The sequence below is a fragment of the Hippoglossus stenolepis genome, chromosome 2 (assembly GCF_022539355.2).
Source record: "Hippoglossus stenolepis isolate QCI-W04-F060 chromosome 2, HSTE1.2, whole genome shotgun sequence".
NCBI lineage: Eukaryota > Metazoa > Chordata > Actinopteri > Pleuronectiformes > Pleuronectidae > Hippoglossus > Hippoglossus stenolepis.
In genome coordinates, this window is record NC_061484.1 from 1,026,145 (window position 1) to 1,047,457 (window position 21,313).

The following is a 21,313-nucleotide window of genomic DNA, read 5'->3' on the forward strand; positions in this document are numbered from 1 at the left end:
TTAAATATTGTCTGTTGAAGGCAGAAGAAGGGTATTTGCAAGACAAACTGATACAACTTTATTTATGTTGACCACAGTGGATATTTCAGTCATTGTAGAGCCAAACAATTCAAATGTACCTATTGAACAGGCCCTACTTCTAAAAATCTGGAAAAAGATGAACAAGAATGTGTCAATATTTTCCCTGAAGATTACCTGTCGAATGCGGTGAATTTTCTTCTCGTCTGTCTCTGCAATGTACAGGACCCCGCTGTAGGACAAGGTTATGGCTGTAGCTCCTTCTAGCATGGTCTGGACGGCTCTCTTCCCCATAGTGTATTCTATACCAGGCACCTGGCAGTGCATGGGGCGGCCTGCCACGATATGAACCTGAACACATACAAACATGGATACGAGTTAAGAATTGATATGGTTCACGTTGTTATTGCAAACAAACAAATTGTATCAATGTGGGTAGAAACATTACCTGTCTATTTTCAGTGATTTGCAGCACAACATTGTTGTCCAGGACATAGAGGGAGTTATCCATGGGATTGATGGCTAGATCTGTGGGCCATTCTAAACGAACCTGGGTGTAGAGATGAAAGATGAGAAGCAGAGAAACTTTCACTTCATATGCTACTCTAATTCTGAATAATTTTATAAAATGATGGTGTGTTTTGTTATGTGATACTGAATCTAATCTACTCAAAATGTGATGAAAAAAATATGAATGAAAAATACAGTATAACTTCTCATTATGTCAGAGCTAACCAGCAGCATAAAATGGGTCAAGTGAGGACAGACCTGTGGTTCAATTCCAGCATAGGTGCAAGTGACTTGTAATGAATGGAGACCATTTAAAGACAGACACACACACACTGGTAGTTTTTGCTTGTTACCTGTCTTATGTGCATGCTGGTATCACAGGTCAAAGGTCGTGCAGAGGTCAGGTCATTGCTGCCCAGCACTGTTGAAATGATTCCGTTACGATCCACTTTCCTGATCATAGTTCCATCCACAAAGTAAATCAAGCCATTTTTATCCACTGCAATCCCTTCAAGAAAAAAAACCCAAGAGCACATTCACGATTTCAATATATCAAGTTGATAAGGTTGTTAATCAATTTTATTATTATTATGAACATTATTATTACAAATACATAAGTTCAAGGACATGAAGGAGGATTTGAATTTAATAATCCTCCTGGAGGGAAGTCAGGATGGAGCTTCAGCAGACAATACAAAAGTAAAGAAAACCATATCATGGATATCGATTGTAATACTGGATTTGCCAGGTAGAGATAACACTTCTCTGCACAGGAAACATTTTCACTTGATGCATAAGCAGATCATCTGTGTGTTATAAGCAGAATGTATGTTCATGTTCACATATGTAGGAACATATTCATATTTTGATAGTATACCTTAAAATAACTGTGAAATACTGAACCACTACTGTACTGCTTTCGGTGGGCCAATCTCTTTCCACTGTCTCACCACAGCAATGCACCAATGATGATGAATGAACAGAAAACACCTGATGCATTACAGACCAGTAAGTACTTGTCAAGAAGGACCACACTCAACCTTTACTATGTAAAGTTAGACAGAAAGTGTTTTTCAAGGTATTGGTATTACTGACCAAATGTGTTTGAAATTGACTTGTTAGTATTCAAATCATCACTGCAGTAGCTGCATTCTCTTGTTGCCAATTGAGCATGCAAAAACCTCTGAACTCTCGGTTAGTTACTGTATGTGGACTCGCTAAAGTTTAGTGGAGTAATTACATCACAATCAGTCTTAAAAGGCTGATTCCTATGAACATCACATCAAAAAATTGCTCTTCAATCCTATACACCGCATTCCTCTCTGTGCACATGCCCAGTGCTGGTGACGTCTAACATTTCTCTAGCTTTAGAAATTTCTTGTGGAATGTACCCTTTGGTCCCAGTAGCTGTGCCTCGGTAGCTTTTCTTCCATCTCCACAGCGTGCTTCATCAAACGGAGGACATTGTTCACCTGTACCAGCAACTACTTCACCATTACCTGAGTAGACACACAAATACACACAATTAAATACACATGGACACACACACACACGGACACACACGCAAACACTGCATTTATTGCGACAGTTTAACATTTGAAGCAGTATGTGTGAGTACAACTGAAACTTTGATTTCTTCCAACATGGCATTTCACCAAAACAAATGAAGTGAAGGCTTACTGATGAGGTCACGGGCTCCACTGAGCATCTTGGGTCGGTAGATTCGGCGTGAGTTGGTGTCCGATGCATACAACTGCCCTGTGACTGGGTCGGTTGCTAAATAGTAACGGTGAGCAGGGTTGTTGCTATGGAGGGTAGTGACCGAAAAAAAGGAAACAAAATAGAATTAGTTCATTCGAGTTGTATCTTTAACTATGTTGCTATCACCGACATCCTGTTTGACTTTTGAACAAACACACGAGTTCTGAGCACAGACACCAAAGATCCATTGACATATCACTATATGATCCAGATCAAAAAGGTTATGGCTGTAACAATATTACAGATGGATAATGAACTTCCAATGAAACTCAACAGAGCAGATTTACAACTTAATCTCAAAAGCATTGTAATGTGAAATGAGTTGGTGATAATGAAGACAAAATGGACACACACACAGATATATACATGTACAATATCCTAAAAGCTAAATAAAAATAAATAAAAAACAGTAGATGATCACGGGCTGGTAAATAAGACAGCTAAACAGACAGTGTGTGTATTTTTCTGTACTCAGACATGTCCCATTAAAATCTAAATATTGTCAAGACTCAGATCAAATCAATGATTTAAGTCAGACTACACAATTTATTTACAAGCAGAAATCACTTAAACTCTCATCATTTGCTGTGTTAGAATGTACGTAAAGTCTGCTCATCATACACAGTGACATAAAGATTAAATAAAGAATAAGGGAAACATGCAAGGCAATGGAGAATAAAGAAAGGCATCCATGACTGTAAAAAGTGAATTAAGTGATGTATACGTGGAATGAAGGATGTTGTGAATGGTAAATGCTAAGAGAATAAAGAACTCAAACAGGAGGGAGTGAAAAAAAAATCAGTTAACATAAAGGAGTGACCAAAGGTAATAAAAACACCAACATGATGAGGCCTGCCAAAAGAAAGTTGTTTTTTAATTAAAAAGTGAAATATAATTGAAAACTATATTTGGACGAGTCAAAAAATCCAGGAATCCAAACACTGCCTTGCTGGTGGCAAAGTAGCTGTAGGTATAGCACTGCTTTGTAAGTGTATGAGAAGACAAATAAGTAGGTTAAATTAAATTTTCAGAAGGAAGGACAGTAAAAATAAACCAATAAGCCTACGGCACAGAAAAGAGCAAAAAGGTCTTTAAATTAAATTACGTATTACTTTGTTTGTCTATGCTTTCTAGAAAAAACCTTACAAGCATTTTCTGATATTATGCCACTATTGAAGGGCATCATTTGTGCCTTCCAAAACATTGTAAATCACTGTGTAAAAATCTGTTTTACAGTATGACATGAAATTTAGTTAGTAACTTAGTAAGTATTGGAATGGCTACAAAAATAATGGTGCGGTTATGGTAATAAATTATATCAGCCAGAATCTGTTACATTGACATCATATGATGACTGTGATATACAGCACAGGAAAAGAGATAAAAGAGGAACTTGGCTGCATTGCACGAAACTAAGGGCGATGATGTAGGTGCTTTTGCTGAGCACTTTGACGTCATGGGGTCAACATAAAGTAAATACTTTCATTTATCACAGTCAGTGCCCCAGATATGGAGGGGAAGCAGATGCGGATTACATTCCGCTGTAATTGAAAATCAGATCATTACCCTGTAAAACCTTCATTCAAATAATTGTGTAATAATGTAACAATGGTTTTAAACTGAAAATAGATAAAATGACTATAGGTATAATGTAAAAGTGGTCACATATAGAGATTACCCCATACAGTACATGATTGTTACTGTTACCATATCTGCCCCTATTCACAAAGAATGGCTTCCACCCCCTCTCAGGAAATAAGGCAAAGGCAGTGACTTCTAGGGGGGGTTGTGTGTGAAAAAAAGGTAGAGAACATTCATGTGTATGTAGTAAACGTCTTTAGAATCAAGTACAAACATCTCTCAAAAAGAAGTTCCTGTTAAAACTTTGTCTATCGCTGACAGTGCTGGGCATTGTCAGGGGTCAGAATGGGGCCATAATTTGCACAGAGGGGCCATCTATGAGTACAATCAGAGTATTACAAAGGATGTGTGTGTACTGTATTTAAACATCACAATGAATAACAGAACAATCCCTCCCAAGCCACTGCCAGTAAGCTGTACATTCTATCTATACTATACTACATCTACCCGCCACACCAACAACTTAGAGTGAATAAATGGACTATGTGAAATATAATTAAGCTTTTCCTAATATTCACATATTTAGAGTCTGGAATGAATTTAGAAAGTTATTCCATGTATATGATTTTTTTTTCAAGGTTTAAGTAAGACATAAATCTGTCAACTACTGGGTGTGAGTGGGCAGGACAGTGTCCTTCCACTTGAGCAAAACTGTTCAACAAGCCAGAAGGGTAGCAAAGGATAAAGGACGTGGTCAAAATCCCAGTCTTCCCCATCTGCTACTCTAAACTTGTCCATAGGGGCATGTCTTATGACTGACACCATACAGAGGGCTAAATTAGACTTTTTTGAGATAACTTTAAAGAAAGGACTCTGTGAGCAATGGTGGTGTCTGCTGATGAGTGAGAGCTGGACAATTGAGAGAGCACATAATGCCTTGCTTGCAAAAAATCTGAAAAACTTTGACTTGGGAAGACACAGTGTTTCTCCTCTCCACTAGTTTCACTCTGTTGTGGCTGTAGCTGAAACCTCTGCTATCTTAGTTGTATAATCACTGTGCTAAAAGATCTCAGAGGCAATACTGGTATCAGTCCTGGTGGACAGGACCATACCAGGTGCTGTTGACGACATGCGGATAGACATGCTAATGGTGCCTCTTGGTATGAAAAAGATTTGGAGAGATCAATGCAGTTGTTGTATTCCAATCCTACTCACCAGAGCAAGGTGACAGCTGCTACTACAAACCCAAGAGCCTCAAACAAACGGACACACACTGTCACTGACCCAATTATTTCCAACAGTCAAACTGATGTCATCAATACTGATCCTCCGATAAACATTCTTTCAGAGAGGAATGGTAACGACATATCATCGAGGGAGAACACACAGAGAGCAGAAGGGGCATCGGCATGCCCCTACGCAGGGTAGAAGATGACGTCAAAACAGTCTTGACAGAACAGTTGATCAGGAAAAAAAAGAATTATTTGCCAAAATGCCTTTTGATAGTCAAGATCTGTATCCTATATCAAAATGGGCCAGAGGAAACCCATTTGTTGAAAGTGATTCAGATGGGGAGCTGGTGTAATTATTTTTGTTATTTGTTATTTATTTGTATGTTGACACTTTGTGTCAAAAGGGCAACATTTAGGACATTACTAATGTAGCTTCAGTTTTTAGTAGAAGAGGTAATGTTGAGTAATGTTAATGTCAGAAGATGCCTATGTGATCATTTGCTGGGTAGACAGTCTGTGTTCGACTCTGTGTTCATGCTGTCAGAAGCCAAATGAGAGTCAGCACTATGACAGTATTACTAGACCTATATTAATTAGACAATTTAATGTTAAGGTCTCCTTGATACTCTGCAACCCACTGCTAAGGTCTAAAAGCTGCTTGGAATTAGTAACAATGATTGTTTTTATTGAAAGATGGAATATGCACAGACAAGACTCTGGTGTACGAGCAACATACAATGGACAGTGAAATTAGAAGGTTAGAGGTTGAAAAGGATTAGTCATTCTTACCTATGTCTGAAATCTTTATTTCTTTAATACAGAGCAAGCAAGCAAGCAAGGGTAGAAAATAGAAGAAACAAGAGTTAGTCGACATTGATGCTTGATAGACATTACAATAAAAGAAACCTTACTTGAAAACAGAGAAACAAAGGAACAATTAGAAGTTTGGAAATGGAATTATAGCTCATTGGAGTCAACAGGGAATAGTTTTCAGACCGTTTGGAACTTTTAAGAAATTAGCACTCTCAAGTGGGCCAGAAGCATGTTAGTATGTTTTGAAGGCAGACTCTAAATGTCATGTTTTTCTTATCCTTTAACACTGGGTAAGGTCTAAGTATTCATATGTTTATAACAGTAGTGGTAAAGTGCCCAAGGAAAGAATGATTCCAAGAGAACTAAGGCAGAGCAATTAATTAAAATGACAATACAACTTTTCTCTACTTTATATATGTATTTGGGTCTCTGGGCTACTAGTGCAGAAATGTCAAAATAGGATGCCTAGGTCTGACAACATGTCAATCAGTAAAATGTTTAGATATGGATCCCCAAATGACAATAAATGGGATTAGACCACCCCCTCCCTTAGAATCTACACCGAGTCTCCACCCACAAATTCAAAACAATCTTTGCCTATTTTCACCTTTTTCCCACAAGCGCTGGACCTGTAGAAATATGTCAGACTGAGCACAAAATGTACACAAGATGCACTGTTCTTGACCACACAGAGAAACATACATCTTTACATCAACCCCCGCGAAAGAAGACCCAAAAGTGAAGTGGATTGAGTTTATTCATCATGGCAAGTTAACGTTCCAGCTACAGTAAGGAAAGATCTAATGGTGTGTGTGGGGATTTAGGAGTGTCTTTGCCTTTACCTGGATGAAACATGGACAAAGGCACTCCTAAATCCCCACGATCAATACCTTATGTCTGCCTCACACAGGGAACTTACCCTTACAACTGCTGCCACTATGACTAATTTGGCTGGGCTTTTCCCACATCCTTTATACCACTCAGTTTCTCTCTCGTTCTAATCTTCTATACGGGCACCAAGGTCATTCACTACTCTTTTATATACCGTATACACTATATACTATTTGTCCCACTATAGTTAAGGATAGGACTGTTCTGTACACAACATAAAATATCTCTAACTTAAGTGTTTTGCTATGTTGCTTCATTGAAGACCTGTGCCCTGGTGTATCTCGCTCACTTTTTTGCTCTCTCTCACACACACTGACCATCTGTCATAGTTAGACTGATCCTCAGCAGCATCAGGAGAATCCTGCCCACATTTGTAGCTAGTTGAAACATCTATAAAGTTTCTACCATCCTCGGCAGACAGGCTGGATTCAGTATTAACTCAGTAAACACTGTTGCGCACGTTAACACGACAAGCTTTCAGCAGGGAGACTGACCTCAGCTTAACACGGACCCTGCTCTGTAAGAGCACGAGTCCAAATGAAATTCTAGTACCACTATCACCAACCATCCTCCCTCCTTTTGCGCTCTTACCTAAGCTCCATGACACTTGTAACGTTCCCAGATGGGAAGATCCTCCTGATGTAGTTGAAGTCTCCAACAAAGATACTGCCATCTGCCCCACAGGCCAGAGCAAGAGGGGCCAGGAGCTTGTTGCCCTCCGCCTGCCCATTACAGCTGGGGCAGGAGATGCTGCGTCGACGCCCATTTCCTAGAAGAGGATGTTGAAATCATTTTTTTACCAATTGCTTCATTGGTTTCTGCTCCACATGAGAGACTGGCCATTTCGAAGACTCATTCCGTATAAGTTTTATCAGACCAGGTTGTTGAACACCGTTATGGGTGTTACTTTATTACACTTTCAGGTAAAAACAAATGGGCACTGACACCATGGGTCAGAGCAATAGGATTTAGTGGTGCCAAGGACTGCAGCAGATAAGAAAATGGACATTCCAACTTCATGAAAAAAAGCACAACAGTTGAAGTTCCTCTGATGGCCACTTGAACCAATAATTCTGGCTACATACACAGTACATTCAATCTTCAATTCTGTCATAAAGTTCATAATGATTTCACAAGAACTCATCACGGTTTCATATTGGGAAGGTTCTATTTAAATAGGTTCTATTTAAACTCTTTACATTAAGGACCTTCCTTAATGTAAAGAGTTTTGTTGACACCAGAAAATGTTTTGTTCTGGGTGACAACGGATTACTGTGGCTCCCTGAAATCACTCACGCAAGTCAAAGTTAATGACCAACAATCAAGAAATCACATGACCATTTAAAATCATATTTTGATCTGTACTTACCCATGATGCTGCTGATGACAGGGGGCTGCTGGGAGATGAAAATGTTCTCACCGTTACCTCTGTACAATATACCTAGTGGAGGGAAGATATGAAGATGAGCAATAGGAGCACAGACAGGCAGCCGAGAGAAAACACAGCTGCCTTTCAATTATATCATATCATCCTTTAGTTACTGCGTGTGAGCCACTCTGCTCTTCTAGAGAGTCGGGGTCTCACCTTTTTCTCCATGAGTCACGAGCGGTTCAAGGCAAAATAGCCAGGGAGAATGATCTTTCACCACAGTTTCAATATCTATTGACATATAAATATCTGCAAAGAGGGGTTTCCTACTTCAGTCTTGGTGACTTATATAGGAGGTTTGGTTTTCCCAATGATCAAGACCCATCACTTTTGGATGCAGCTGAGCTGGAAGTAGGGAATGCTAGGCTAGTATCATTCCTTATTTCTGTACAGTGATACACAATGTCCACAAACAAAGAGAAAGTGAGATATGGAGCGTGATGCACCCTCTTTAATGAAACCACAGCTATGCAGTTCTCTTGGATGTTTTGAGGCAATTTCTTCACAATCTAATTAATTCAACTTGCTGTGTCAAGAAAGCTGAGACCTGGCAAGTATCCTCATGCTTTGCCACTTCAATGTCTAGGAGCAGATCTCCAAGTTGTTGGAGCCTCTGACAATCTCTATTTTAAGCTTTGGGAAGTCATCTAATCTGTTTCAGACAGAAGTTTGAATTGCCTCTGGAGAGCCATAACATTTGTCAAGCCTCAGCCTGAGAATAGCAAAACCCATAGAAGGATTATTATGTGCACTGCCCTTATCCTCTTAGCTCAGTGCAGTGACTCCCCACCAAGCCACTTAAGCTACATCTGTGTTCACACATGTACTTAGTGCTGTGCAGTCAAATTTACCAAGTCAACCCAAGAAGTTCAAACTTTAGCTCATGTATCCCTTACTTGCAATCTAAGACACATAAAAGTTGAATTCTATAGGTTTCTCATATGACCAAATGAGCGGGCCAAATTTCAGCAAAAATCTAAGTTTTTTGAGGAGGATTTGAAATGGAATGACCAATGATAGACCTATTTTGGTTAACATGGTGCAAGTTTCTGGGCAACAGTTCTGAAGCAAACTTTTTAAATCTCTTGCACTTTCAGCTGTGAATATGATGGATTTTTTAATTCTTCAAACCAAGCATGACATGTTGCTATCAGCGCTTAAATTCCATATCCGTAAAGCCTTTTTGCAGACTTGAACTCTGGAAAATATCCGGACAATGGGGTTCAGAGTTTGCCTTTCACAAATAAAGAACACAGCAGGAGATTCTGTCAGATGTATTCACAACAATATAATTATCTCTGGGTGGTGCAACATGCAGAAGGCAGTGCGTGATGTAAAACACATGACATCTGCGTCGGCCCTTGTCACCAAAAGCTCTTTTCCTCTTTTACATCCTGAGATTTATTTATTCATATATTTTTTCAGTTTTCTGGTTAGTGTTTTCTGATGATGTGTTAGATACACATCATCAATTTGCCCACTTGAATCCTCTTGATAATCTCCTTTTGTATTCTCACATGGACTCACGCTGATTATCCAGTATTTTGTTCTCATATACAGCCCATCAGCATAATTTCAGGAGATTATCTACCTACCTACCTCTATATCCCTCTTCTGTTTCCCTCTATCATCTCCTCCTCTCTCTTTCATCTTGCTCTCCATTAGTCAATGTTGATTGATCAACATAGGCTGAGCCAGGAGGGTTTCACTCATGCTGTACTGCACTCTCCACAGGTATCCAAATACTTGCCTGCTTGGAAAACATTTGTGTGTGTGAGGAGGTGGGGGTTGGGCCAAGCATTGAAGAAAAAATGAGGAACTCTAAATTTCCCTGCTGTGTTGAAAGAGAGGGCAGTAGGGGTTTCTCACACGGTTTCTCACATAAACAAGTGTTTGACATTGATCTCAACACTCATTCAACCCTCTCACTTATATAAGAGTATGTGAACAAGTAGCTGCAGTTTAACAGAACAAGTGGTGTTTTGTTGTGACACCTACCATTTTGTACATCCAGAATGTGATGTTTGTCCAGCGTCCACCCTCCCATGTTGGAAGCATCCAACTCGTAGCCTTGTAAAGTGGCGGTTCTTTTCTCCCACAGGATGAGGTCCAGGCAGGACTCGTATTCAAACCCCACTGACACTGTTAAGACAGGCACAAAGAGAAGTTAGTCAACTCTTTTATTTGACGTGTGCTCAGTTCAAACCAAACTTAGGAAAGCTTCTGTGATTCAGGCCATAGGAAATAGAAAACAGATTTGAAGATGGAGTGGAGTTAATCTCATCCTTCTGCTCAAAAAGGGACTTCATTCGCTGGCCGAACAAACACATGCTCGTTTGTTTCTTCAACTGAGACCATACTTGGCAGGGCTGTCAGCCTATCTCTGAGAGGTACATCTATCAACTAATTCCACAAATGTCTATCTGTCTATCTGCTTTCATGAGGAACACATATCTCGTGGATTGTTCATCTTATCGGTTTCACACTTGGCATGTGTATTGTAAATCGCCAGAGGAATTTGAATACATATCAAACAGCGCCTTGTAGTCAGTGGTGGTATGAGTGTGCCTTCAGTCTGCAGACCAAGTTGGACATGTCTCCTTCTATGTTATTGGATATAACTACAGCAGTGGTCGGTAACTGCCTGGGTCAAACCATGAGTCTAAATCGTCACCAGATTATGGAATGTTGAAGACCGAATGGTTTGTCTCTGGCTGCTGCCCCGTGGCATGGTCTACTGCAGCACCAGCCAACCACTTCGAATGCAGCATTTTATTTAAACATGAGGATCATAGTCCATCTCTTTAGGTATTTGCACTTATGGCTTTTTGAGCCCATACTATTTTGTCAATTCCGGGGTGAAGGTAACGTTCATTAACACCAGAAGTGCCAGTGTCCCAAAGTTTTCAGAGTTGAGGCCAGGACTAAGGCAGCTGCACTGATGTGGAAGCAGTGGGAGGTGAGAGCCAACAATGTTTACAGAGGAGATGAAGGCGTGTTGTGAACCATGATCTTGACATTGCCTAGATACTGAACCCAAGAAACCGAACTGTATGAATGATGTATAATAGAGAAAGTGCTGGACAAAACTGAACTGTAAAGTGCTTTAAGTGGTCATCAAGACTAGAAAAGTGCTATATTAATACAGACCTTTTGCCTTTTACTCTTGCTGAAGGTCAAGGGCACAGGATGTCGCTCCTTTGAGGCAAACTGTGATATGTGAATATGGGCTTTATAATAACATTTACCTCCCCACACCTTGTTAAAGCCCTATGAGACAAATTGTGATTTGTGAATATGGACTATACAAATAACATTTTATTGATTGATTTGTTAGCTCTGATTTTAGACATGCAATCTAAAAATACTTATCTTAATGCTCTCTTATTATAACTAATCAGTATTCATTTCAGAAGTGTTACAAAATATAGCGCCAGTTTACCATAACTAATAATAAGCCATACTGCTGGACTTGTCCCTCATAAAGGTGTCAGAGGGGTAAGCATGCCCTACAAGCCCTGTCCCTGTCAAGGCCTTTCTGCGAAACCTCTTTGACCTTGGCTGTGGTTGTCTCACTGGTGCAATTCAAATACACTTTATATTTCATCTCCACCTCTGTCATACACCAATGCTTGTACTATAAATTTTCCTCCAGAGTTAAAGGTGTCTTGTTACTTTCATCCCTGGGTTAAAGAAAGGGTCAAACTTAAGGTGAAAATATTAACATGGTATGCTGTATGTAGAAAACAGGACCCACATGTTGGAAGATGGGAGCAGTGAGGAAATTAAATTAAATGTATTGGCTTACTGTCTTTCATGGAGGCAGATGGGCAGGCAAACTAACTGGGTAGCAAGTAGGCAAAATAGTAAGTAACGTCCCACACAAAGATGAGGAAACATCAGGCAAATGAACAGATGGAGTTATAACTGAACAGATGAATCAACAAACAAAACTGGAGAGGTAAGGATAATGTACCACAGGTGACCACACATCATATAATCACCCAAAGAGGGAAAGCAGACACAGACAGGAAATAAAGCAAGTGATTGAAACACAAGAAAAGCTACAAATAAAAATGGAACTAACAAATCCCAAATACAAACAACTGAGATACAAAACCAAATATCTAAAGATGAAACACACGGAAATTAAATGTCCAAAGAACTGAAATGTAAATTCAAAGTCCATACAAATAAAAAACAAGGTCAAACATTTAATACTGAATCCATGGCAGTAAAATGAGCAACAAGCTACTTGGTTTTCTGACGACACATGCAACCAATGCTCGGATGAATGTAGGCTCAGCTTCAAAATCTTACTTTGGAAAGCACATGATCTGGCCCCTCTGTACTTGGAAAGGTTGTGTCTACTTCAAGGTTGATTTTGAAAAGTGAACCATTCTTAAATTGAGGTTTTTGTTCCACAAAGTCTCGAAGAACTCACCAACTGCCTCAGATAGCCCATAGACGCGTTGGGCATAAGCATCCGTCTTGTCCCAGATAAAGGTGTACGATAGATTTGGTTGGGCAGGGAACCATTTCTGGAAGAGGCGACCCACTACTGCCACCATTAGGTGAACCTGGGGAAACAGCATTGGAAACAAAGGTCACTAAATGGTCGGGCTGAGGAATATTAAAAAGCTGTGTGGGTGAAAGTGATTCTCAAGGCCCTTTCAGACAGAATGCGGTTTGCACTTGCCACAGTTTTCAGCACACAGCCCTCCAGCACCCAATGTTGGGGTTTAGGGTTTGTTTGTTTGTTTGTACAATTTCCCTACCTACAACAAGCCACGTGACTGTTAAAACATACCTGACACGTGTGTCTACTTGACTCAAAGTGTGTTGGGTCAGTTATAAAGGCTGAGCTGATTTTTCACATTACATTGCGCTTGGATCAGGTTCAGACAAAAAAGTAAGAATGCGTGTCAGGTTCTGATTGCGCTCTGTTAGTTTGCTCTCAGGTTCAGATAGATTCTGAAAATGTGGCCCGAACAGCATTCAAACAATATAATATATCCATTGTGCATTCTGTGCCAGCTGAATGCTTTGTTTCTATTGAACATTCCAGTGTTCATCACTGCCATTGAAAAGAATGTGTGTCGGATTGCAGGGGTGCTGCTGTTGCAATCTATTTGAAAGGGCCTTTAGGGTAAAGATCTTTGAGTGGTTGTAAAAATGGTAAAAGTGCTGTATGAATGCAGTTAATTTACAGTTGCAGTGATGCTGAGCAGCAGACTGAGGCAGGTAACTGTTGGCATTCTGTACTGATCTGCAGTGGCTTTGGGTATATGTTGTAGATTACATCTCTCACCTTCATCAGGTTGAAAGGTATCGATGACTGTGTCATGGTGACTTTGAGGACTGGTTTATATCCCGCTGCTCTGGAGCTCAGATAGATAAGGTTTAGGTCACTGCCTGGAATCGAGGTTTCTTCATGTAAAACCTGCGGAATAATAAAATGACACAGAAAACATATCACCATATAACAGTATTTCACTTTCCCGACCGGTATCTATAGTATTATGGGGGTGGCTGTGGCTGAGGGGTTGGAGCCGTCGTCCTCCAACCAGAAGGTCAGCAGTTCGATCTCAGTCTTCCCCATCTGCATGTCGAGGTGTCCTTGGGGCAAGATGCTGAACCCAGAATTGCCCTTCATAGAAAAAGTGCTGCCCATAGAAGCTCATGTTCGTACCTTCCACTATTCACTGTTAAAGGGACAGTTCACCAAAAAATATAACTTCACTTTAAATACTTTGTTACTGCACAGTAGATTTTTCACGTATCTGTACTTTACTTGAGTATTTATTTTCCTTACAGCTTTTTAATTTGACTCCCTGCATTTGCATTCATTCTACATACCTAACTTCCTCAAACCAAAACCTCCACTTGGAGCAGGAAATGAAAACAGGAGATGAGTGTCCCTGTCAAACAAACAAATGCTTTGGACATAACAAAAGAGATATAGGACTAAGGCTCCTTCCATACTAACACATTTTAATTTACTTTTACTACTGTCGGTCTGATTAGCCTGTGGTTGGCCTACCTTACTAGAGGGGGTCTTGTAATTAAATGGCCGAAAAAACAGATATATTTTAAGGTGTGAAACTGTTCTGGTATGAACTCTTAAACTGCACCATTGCCTTTTAATTAGCCAGGCATTTAGTGTGCATTACAAATCCATTACATCCCCTTTAAGACTGCCCTCTCACTGCTCTCCTCTCTAATGGACTCCACCAAGAGCTAAGTAGCAGCTCTCTATTCAGGTACTTCTGATCTGCACTCAGACACACACTCATTCATTGTCAGCCTGCTGACATGCACATGGCCGTGCACAAAGAATTATCAAATGCTGGTTAAGGGTTGTAAAATATATAAAAGTACACTAAGGCACAATCCCATTTCACCCCTTGGCCCTATGTAGGGGTAGGCTGTCCAAGGGATGTCCCAAAACCTGTTGGGACGGAGGGGTAGGGCCGAGGGGTAGGGCTCTATACCCCTCCAAACGGAGATTTTTTAGACCCTCACTTCGAACGGAGGGGTACCCAGGATGCCTTGCGAATCACCGGCAAGCTGGGAGACAGACCCAAGGAAAGTAGTATTTTCTCCCTTAATAATGATATAAAAATTGCGATAATGATTGTAATATCTTGTAGTTTAATATCATTTCAATGTATTATGGTCACTTTTCTCACAACAACCTTAAACACACACACACACACACACACACACACACACACACACACACACACACACACACACACACACACACACACACACGTCTTCCTGTCTGCAAGTCCAAGACCACACCTGTTAAATTAGTTTGTGTCCAATTGCTTCTCTGACAGACAGTCAAAAGCCTCTATCTCATATCAGTGGTGTTTATGTTGCTAAACTCTTAAATATATGTTTGCTTTAATGAGGTTTCAAATCAGTTATTATGAGATTAGGGCTCATATTATTTTGTCACTATGGATGTACTTTTAATTATATTTATAAAATCTAAATATATTTTCAGTCAATTTTTCCAGATAAAAAGTGGGATTCAATAAATGGCTTAATTAAAAAAGTTCCCAAAATCCATGTTGATATTTCCGTTAATCTTATTTGGTCCAAACAACAGTCTAAACCAAAAAGGTATTCAGTATAAAATGAAATATAATTGAGAAAAGCTGAAAATAATCACATAAGCTAGTGCAAATGTTTAAATGATTATCAAGAGCTGCCAATTCATTGTCTTAAGGACTCTGGCCTATAATCATATTTTGCCACTCTTTGTCTTAATTTCCCTTTGTTATTGTAAGCATTTAAACAGCACACTGTCAGAAGATATAGTTTACTCTTATGAATGTACTTGGTACCACAACACCCTAGAATTAAGATAGCTTTATCATCAGAACTGCAGCCATATGTCTTAGAACCCCAGAGAAGAAAGGAGCTGTTGACTAATCACCACCTGTAGTTGTAATTGGATCTTGTGAGGACATTTTCTGAAGGAGGACCTGTGGAGCTGGAAGGCAAAACTGTTAATTTACCCGGTGATGTTCGTTCCAACCCTTGCATATTGTCATGAGCTTTGATCGTACTGGTAGGGGACCTCAGGGTTGACCCACAACACAACCTCCTCAGAACACCTCAGGATCGCCCAGTGGGAGCTGGAGAGTGTTGCTGAGGATAAGGATGTCCGGACCAACTTGATTAACCTGCTGGCTGGCTGGCTGGATGGATGGATGGAAGTGTTCTTTCAGAAGACATCAATCATGTGTGGCTAAAGATCTGTGCAAACCAATCTGTGACTATTTTTCTGTTAAAATGTATAAAAGCTGGTGAGCGTTAGATAAGAGGGATAAAACATACTGTATAAAGAAACTAGAAATACCCCTCTATTGCTCTGTGCCTCGGCCAACCAGCACAGTTTCCATCTACATCAATTTTTTCTGATTCATACAAGGTTACAGTGACCTTTACCCATTGAAATCTAATTGGATAATTTTTGGGTCCAAGTGACAACTGATTAAAACACGGTCTTAAGATATCACATTCAAGCGGTCAAAAACATGTTTTGTAAGCCCACTGTGACCTTGCCCTTTGACCACCATGAGTCCAAGTGAGGGTGTGTGCCACATTTGAAAGTATTCCCTTGACATATCATATTCACAAGGCCAAACATGTGTTTGAAGAAGTTGACGGTGACTTGACCTTTGACCAGTAAATTGTAATCAGGTCATCCTTGAGTCCAAGTAAATATTTATACCAAATTGGAAGAAATTCCCTAAAGGCATTCTTGAGCTATTGCGTTCACAAGAATGGGACAGACGGACGCAACAGTCAGGATAGTGTCATCAGTAAAAGCTCAGGGGAGGTTGAGTGATGCAGCAAGATAAGGATAGACTCTGAACATTGTAGTAAAACGTCTTCAGAATAACTTCAAGGTACGAAAATTCACTTCAGAGCACAAACCTGAACCCAATAGAGCTCAGAAGGGAGAAAAAAGTAAATTTGAATGAACCTTGTCACCCTTTTTGCACATATTTCGGGATAACCATGTTCCAATTTTAACAACAGATCCCATAATGCTTCTAGAGATACAGTATATCCAGGTAGCATAATATTTCCATGGATTCAGTGACTGAGACTGAAGGCCTAAACCCAGTTTTTAGCCAGTAAATTCTAGCATTTTACCAAACTGACATAATTAAAAGGTGAATTTGCTATATGTGGATAATTATTATAACTGCAGTTATAGGGAACATCATTTTTGTACGTATTTTTGTAAATTTATTGACAATTATTTGTGATAGATATATGTTTAAAAAGCTACCACACCTTCTCTGTGGTATTTCTAACCTGTGTTTCAGGTACGATGGGGCCATCCTCGGGTGAAGTCCTATAAAATGTAGACAGAGGAGAGGCAACAATGACAGGACTGGGCCTGATGAAACCACTCAGGTCACAGCTGGGAATTTCATTCTCCTCCTGAAAGAGACAGACATAACATGTCATCAGTTCGTTGACTTTGAAAACAGAGTTAAATTGTCACTACAGCCTCATTAGTGAGTCAAAGATAAATTAGACTAGCAAGAGATGTCACCCTGCTCTATGTAGTAATCAAGTATTTCTGTCAGTAACAAATTTTATAAATTCTAGATCAGTCATTGGAAAACAATAGAGCGCTAGACTTGAGTTTAGTAACCTTAACCTTTGACCCTGGACATTCTTGAGATATCGTTCACAAGAGTAGGATGTATGTACGTCCCTAACTGAAAACATAATGCCTCGGGTCACTGGCTGTTTAGAGTAACTGAAACCTGCAGAAGCTATACAATTGTGAATGGCTGTTGAATCATTCACACTTACATAATTCAGAATTACCTCTCACACACACTATCTCAATATCATTCACATATTATACTGAAAACCACACATAAACAACTAAAACACTCACACAGAAAATTGAAATGCTCTCACACAATGATAATGAAACAGACATTACAAGAGACCTTCCTGTAAAACCACAAAAGCACAAACATTTGATAGAAATCTGAACATGATGTAGGGCTACTCGATTATGGCAAAAATCATAATCAAGATTATTTTGGTCAATATTGCAATCACGATTATTTAACTCATTGACTTTGTTAACATAACACATTTATTGAACTTTAAAGAAAAATAATTTCACTGCCCATGTTAGCATGTCAACACTGCCTGAGTGAGCAGGGAAGAGCGTCTCTCCTATCTGCAGGTGTGTGTGTGTGTCTGTGTCTGTGTGTTTGCTCTTCTATGTAGCTCTCACACAAACTGACGATCACATGTATTTAGTTATTGAGCAATGATGTCAGATTCGACTTTTTTTCAATTTGTTTAAATACGTTTCTCATAAACTCTCATGCGAATCAAAGAAACACAAAGTAAACTTCAGTACTGTTCAGATCCTAATAACTTCTGATAAGTGTTGATGTTTATTGTTAACATGTAAAGTGAGCGCAGGCCAGCAGGGGAGTGAGGAGGGAGGACATGCGGCTGGGTAATACAGCATGATACAAGGAGACCATGCTTATAATGTGCATCTGCCACAATCCTGAAGCAGCCGCTGCAATATTTTTGCAGGGGCGGGGCACTGTGGTGTCCTGGCATGTAGTTGAGTATATAGCCTGATTTCTATTGGAGGAAATTCAGTCGTTATGCCAGAAACCTCTCATTGCAGCATCACTGCAGACTCACAACAGACACACAACAAACACATTGCTTGTGTGAACAACAGATGACCATGACTGTCGCTCACAGAGGCAGTGTGGCCCGGGTGTCATCAGGTAAGACAAAACAGGAGCCTCATTGTGAAACAAAACATGGGAAATAACTGTTTTATGACGATTACTTTGTTTTCATAATCACTGGAAACCATAATTGTAATCGTAATTGAAATTCAATTAATTGCCTCAGCCCTAATAGGATGTACTGCTGCAACTGCAAAAAAATCTTATAAACTGTTTCTATTTGTGTAATTTAGTATTTTCATTGTTTGGTTGATTGGGACAGCATGGTTTTGGGTGACTTGATAAAAGTCCTCCAATTCTTAACCCTGTTAAGCTCCCTGTTGTAAAATTACATCAATTTCAGCTCTCCTAATAACAAATCAGGGTTTTTTCCCCCCAAAAAACTACATATACATAGTCAATAGGTCCTATTGCTTAGCCTTGCAATATTATTGGATAGTAAGAGTGTATATAGGTCTGGCTATCAGAACATGAACTCACACAACCTTTCCTCAAAGCGCATCACCTTGTTATACTGAACTAGATATATAAACATGCAAAATGCCTGAAATATTTTATTAATATATTTATTTTTGTTAGAACGTCTAGAACAGGTAGAATGCATGCATCAAATTGGATTTTGAGTTTCTTATGTCTTAGTTGTAATTTTACAACGTTGCATGAGGATCATTACATGGGAGCATTGTACTTCTCACATGTTCATTAATGGATCAAATATAACATCCATGATTATTAACACAGTTTTCTCTTATAATATTGTGTAGGGATTGAAACTAATGGTTATTTAGATAATCACTTAATGTGCCGATTATTTTTCCAATTAATAATCGATTAATTAACAAAAAGAAAAAAGCTACATTTGACCTTTTCCAGCAGTTTATTCGAAAAGTGAATCCATCTCCTTGTACAATGCTGTTTCTACATTTTTTGCAGACTTCTACAATTTAATTACAATGATAATTCCAGATTCTGATATCTACAATTTAATTCTGACTATTCATAATTCAAGTTCATGATATTTACGGCACCATTCTCAGAAGTTCCAACTTAATTTAAGGTATCTTAAATTGAGGCGAAAAACATTTTTTTTCCTCATATATCACTCTCACATCCCCCTTCACCCCCTCAGTCCCCTGCCCAGTTTTTAGCACTTTAAAAAAATTATGCAGTTAGTGGAGTAAGTGTCAAAGCTTAGTATACATTGAATATTCAATGACTTCTGTACTAAAAAGCATTTAGTCTTTTTGCCTCAATCGACTGTATTCAATTAGTTCTGGAATTCAACATTTTGTTTTTTCCCTCAGTTGAAAGTATTCAATGAATTCTGGACTTCAAACATTTATTTTTTTACTCAAATTCATTTACTTATATTTGTGGGGAAGTTCAGGGAGGGAGTGGGATCGAGGGGGTTGTTGTGACAGTGATGACAGGCAGATTTAATCTATATGAAATGTTAGCCTCCCTGACGCCTGGCCAACAGGACTGCAAACAACAGTTGAAAAGTGGTTAAGAAAGGAGAGCGTGATTCACACGCCTGTAGCTAGTTAGCATAGTTCACCTCACTGAGAGCATTTTACTTGTGTGTGTGTGTGTCTGAGTGGTTTTCAGGGTCTACGAATGATTTTGGTCTAATGTGTATGTTAAAGGTAATTCTGAATAGTGTCCATAACGGCCACTCACACTTGGCTGTTGAGGCATTAACGCCAACGACCCACTAGTTGGGGTTTTAACAACCTACCTGTTTGACATAACAACTCTCAACATATGTACAGCCTCACAAAGGCTAAACACCTGAAACCTCCCACTCGTCAGAACTGAAGCAGCCTTTTGGACGAGAGGTGAAACGTCTTCAAAAACCCAAGCAAGTCCAGGAAGATTTTGATCTGTATGCTGCGAGTCATCAGTGCATGACCCTGTGAATGTGATTAAATATCTACACAGATGGCAGTGACACCACCCACCTTCTTCATGACAAGTGTGTCCATCACATAGAAGACATTCCATGGCACCCACACCGTTCTGTACTGAGTGATGAATGGAGCACGCTCAAAACTCAGTGTCAGAGATGCCCCACCATTGGCCAGGAGATCGAACCTTCAATAGATAAGAAACAAACAAACAAAGAAATATGTAAATGTGCTCCATAGATTAATACATAAATGTGTAGTGTTTAAACACACAGCTATCAAATTAAGACAAATCCAACTATAATCTAAACAAATTAAAATCATTCAAACTTTCTGACTGAGTTGTGTTAGCCCAGAAATGTTTGAAGCATGTATGAAAGCAGGATTTACCCTCAATAGTAACTTGGCTCTTCAGTATTAAACTATGAAGTTGTAATTGACTAACTAAAATTGTTCCATTGTATGTTTGCCTCTGTAATTTACCATCCATTTCCTTTTAGCATGTGTACTATGAGTGCATATGATTACATATCCATATGCTGTTGTGTATGTGAGCATTTGGGTGGTCCAGTTATCACTCATGTTGAGGGAACCTAAACCTGTTTACACAATCACAGTATGTGGATTAAAATGTCCCCATAAAGTTAATCATGGCATTTTAAGGTAAAGCCAATTTTAAGGTTAAGGTAAGGTTAGATATTGGTGATCAGGGTAAGGGTTAGGTTCAGAAGTTGTTCTGGTAAGCCAATGTTATATCCTGTGTATGTATAATAATGTGTGTGTGTGTGTGTGTGTGTGTGTGTGTGTGTGTGTGTGTGTGTAATGGAATGTGTGTTCTGCAGTGATTGATTGCATCCATGTGAATCCAATTTATTTCGTCTTACACTCTTACACATT

At 39.4% G+C, this 21,313-nt stretch overlaps 1 protein-coding gene across 5 annotated transcripts in view; it reads right to left on the bottom strand.

The window, feature by feature from the left end:
• The window catches only part of tenm3 (teneurin transmembrane protein 3), a 172,884-nt gene that overhangs the window by 25,272 nt on the left and 126,299 nt on the right, over window positions 1–21,313 (bottom strand). For 4 of the 5 annotated variants that reach the window (XM_047342763.1, XM_047342761.1, XM_047342757.1 and 1 more), the window contains 13 exons: window positions 20,471–20,603; window positions 17,080–17,208; window positions 13,547–13,678; window positions 12,680–12,815; window positions 10,234–10,377; window positions 8,176–8,247; window positions 7,398–7,575; window positions 5,892–5,912; window positions 2,209–2,333; window positions 1,920–2,027; window positions 882–1,036; window positions 467–568; window positions 196–369 (listed from right to left, as the gene is read on the bottom strand). In XM_047342763.1, the coding sequence (XP_047198719.1) occupies window positions 196–369; window positions 467–568; window positions 882–1,036; window positions 1,920–2,027; window positions 2,209–2,333; window positions 5,892–5,912; window positions 7,398–7,575; window positions 8,176–8,247; window positions 10,234–10,377; window positions 12,680–12,815; window positions 13,547–13,678; window positions 17,080–17,208; window positions 20,471–20,603 (1,609 nt within the window). The remainder of the gene's footprint in view (window positions 1–195; window positions 370–466; window positions 569–881; window positions 1,037–1,919; window positions 2,028–2,208; window positions 2,334–5,891; window positions 5,913–7,397; window positions 7,576–8,175; window positions 8,248–10,233; window positions 10,378–12,679; window positions 12,816–13,546; window positions 13,679–17,079; window positions 17,209–20,470; window positions 20,604–21,313) is intronic. The other variant, XM_047342758.1, reaches the window with a different exon arrangement.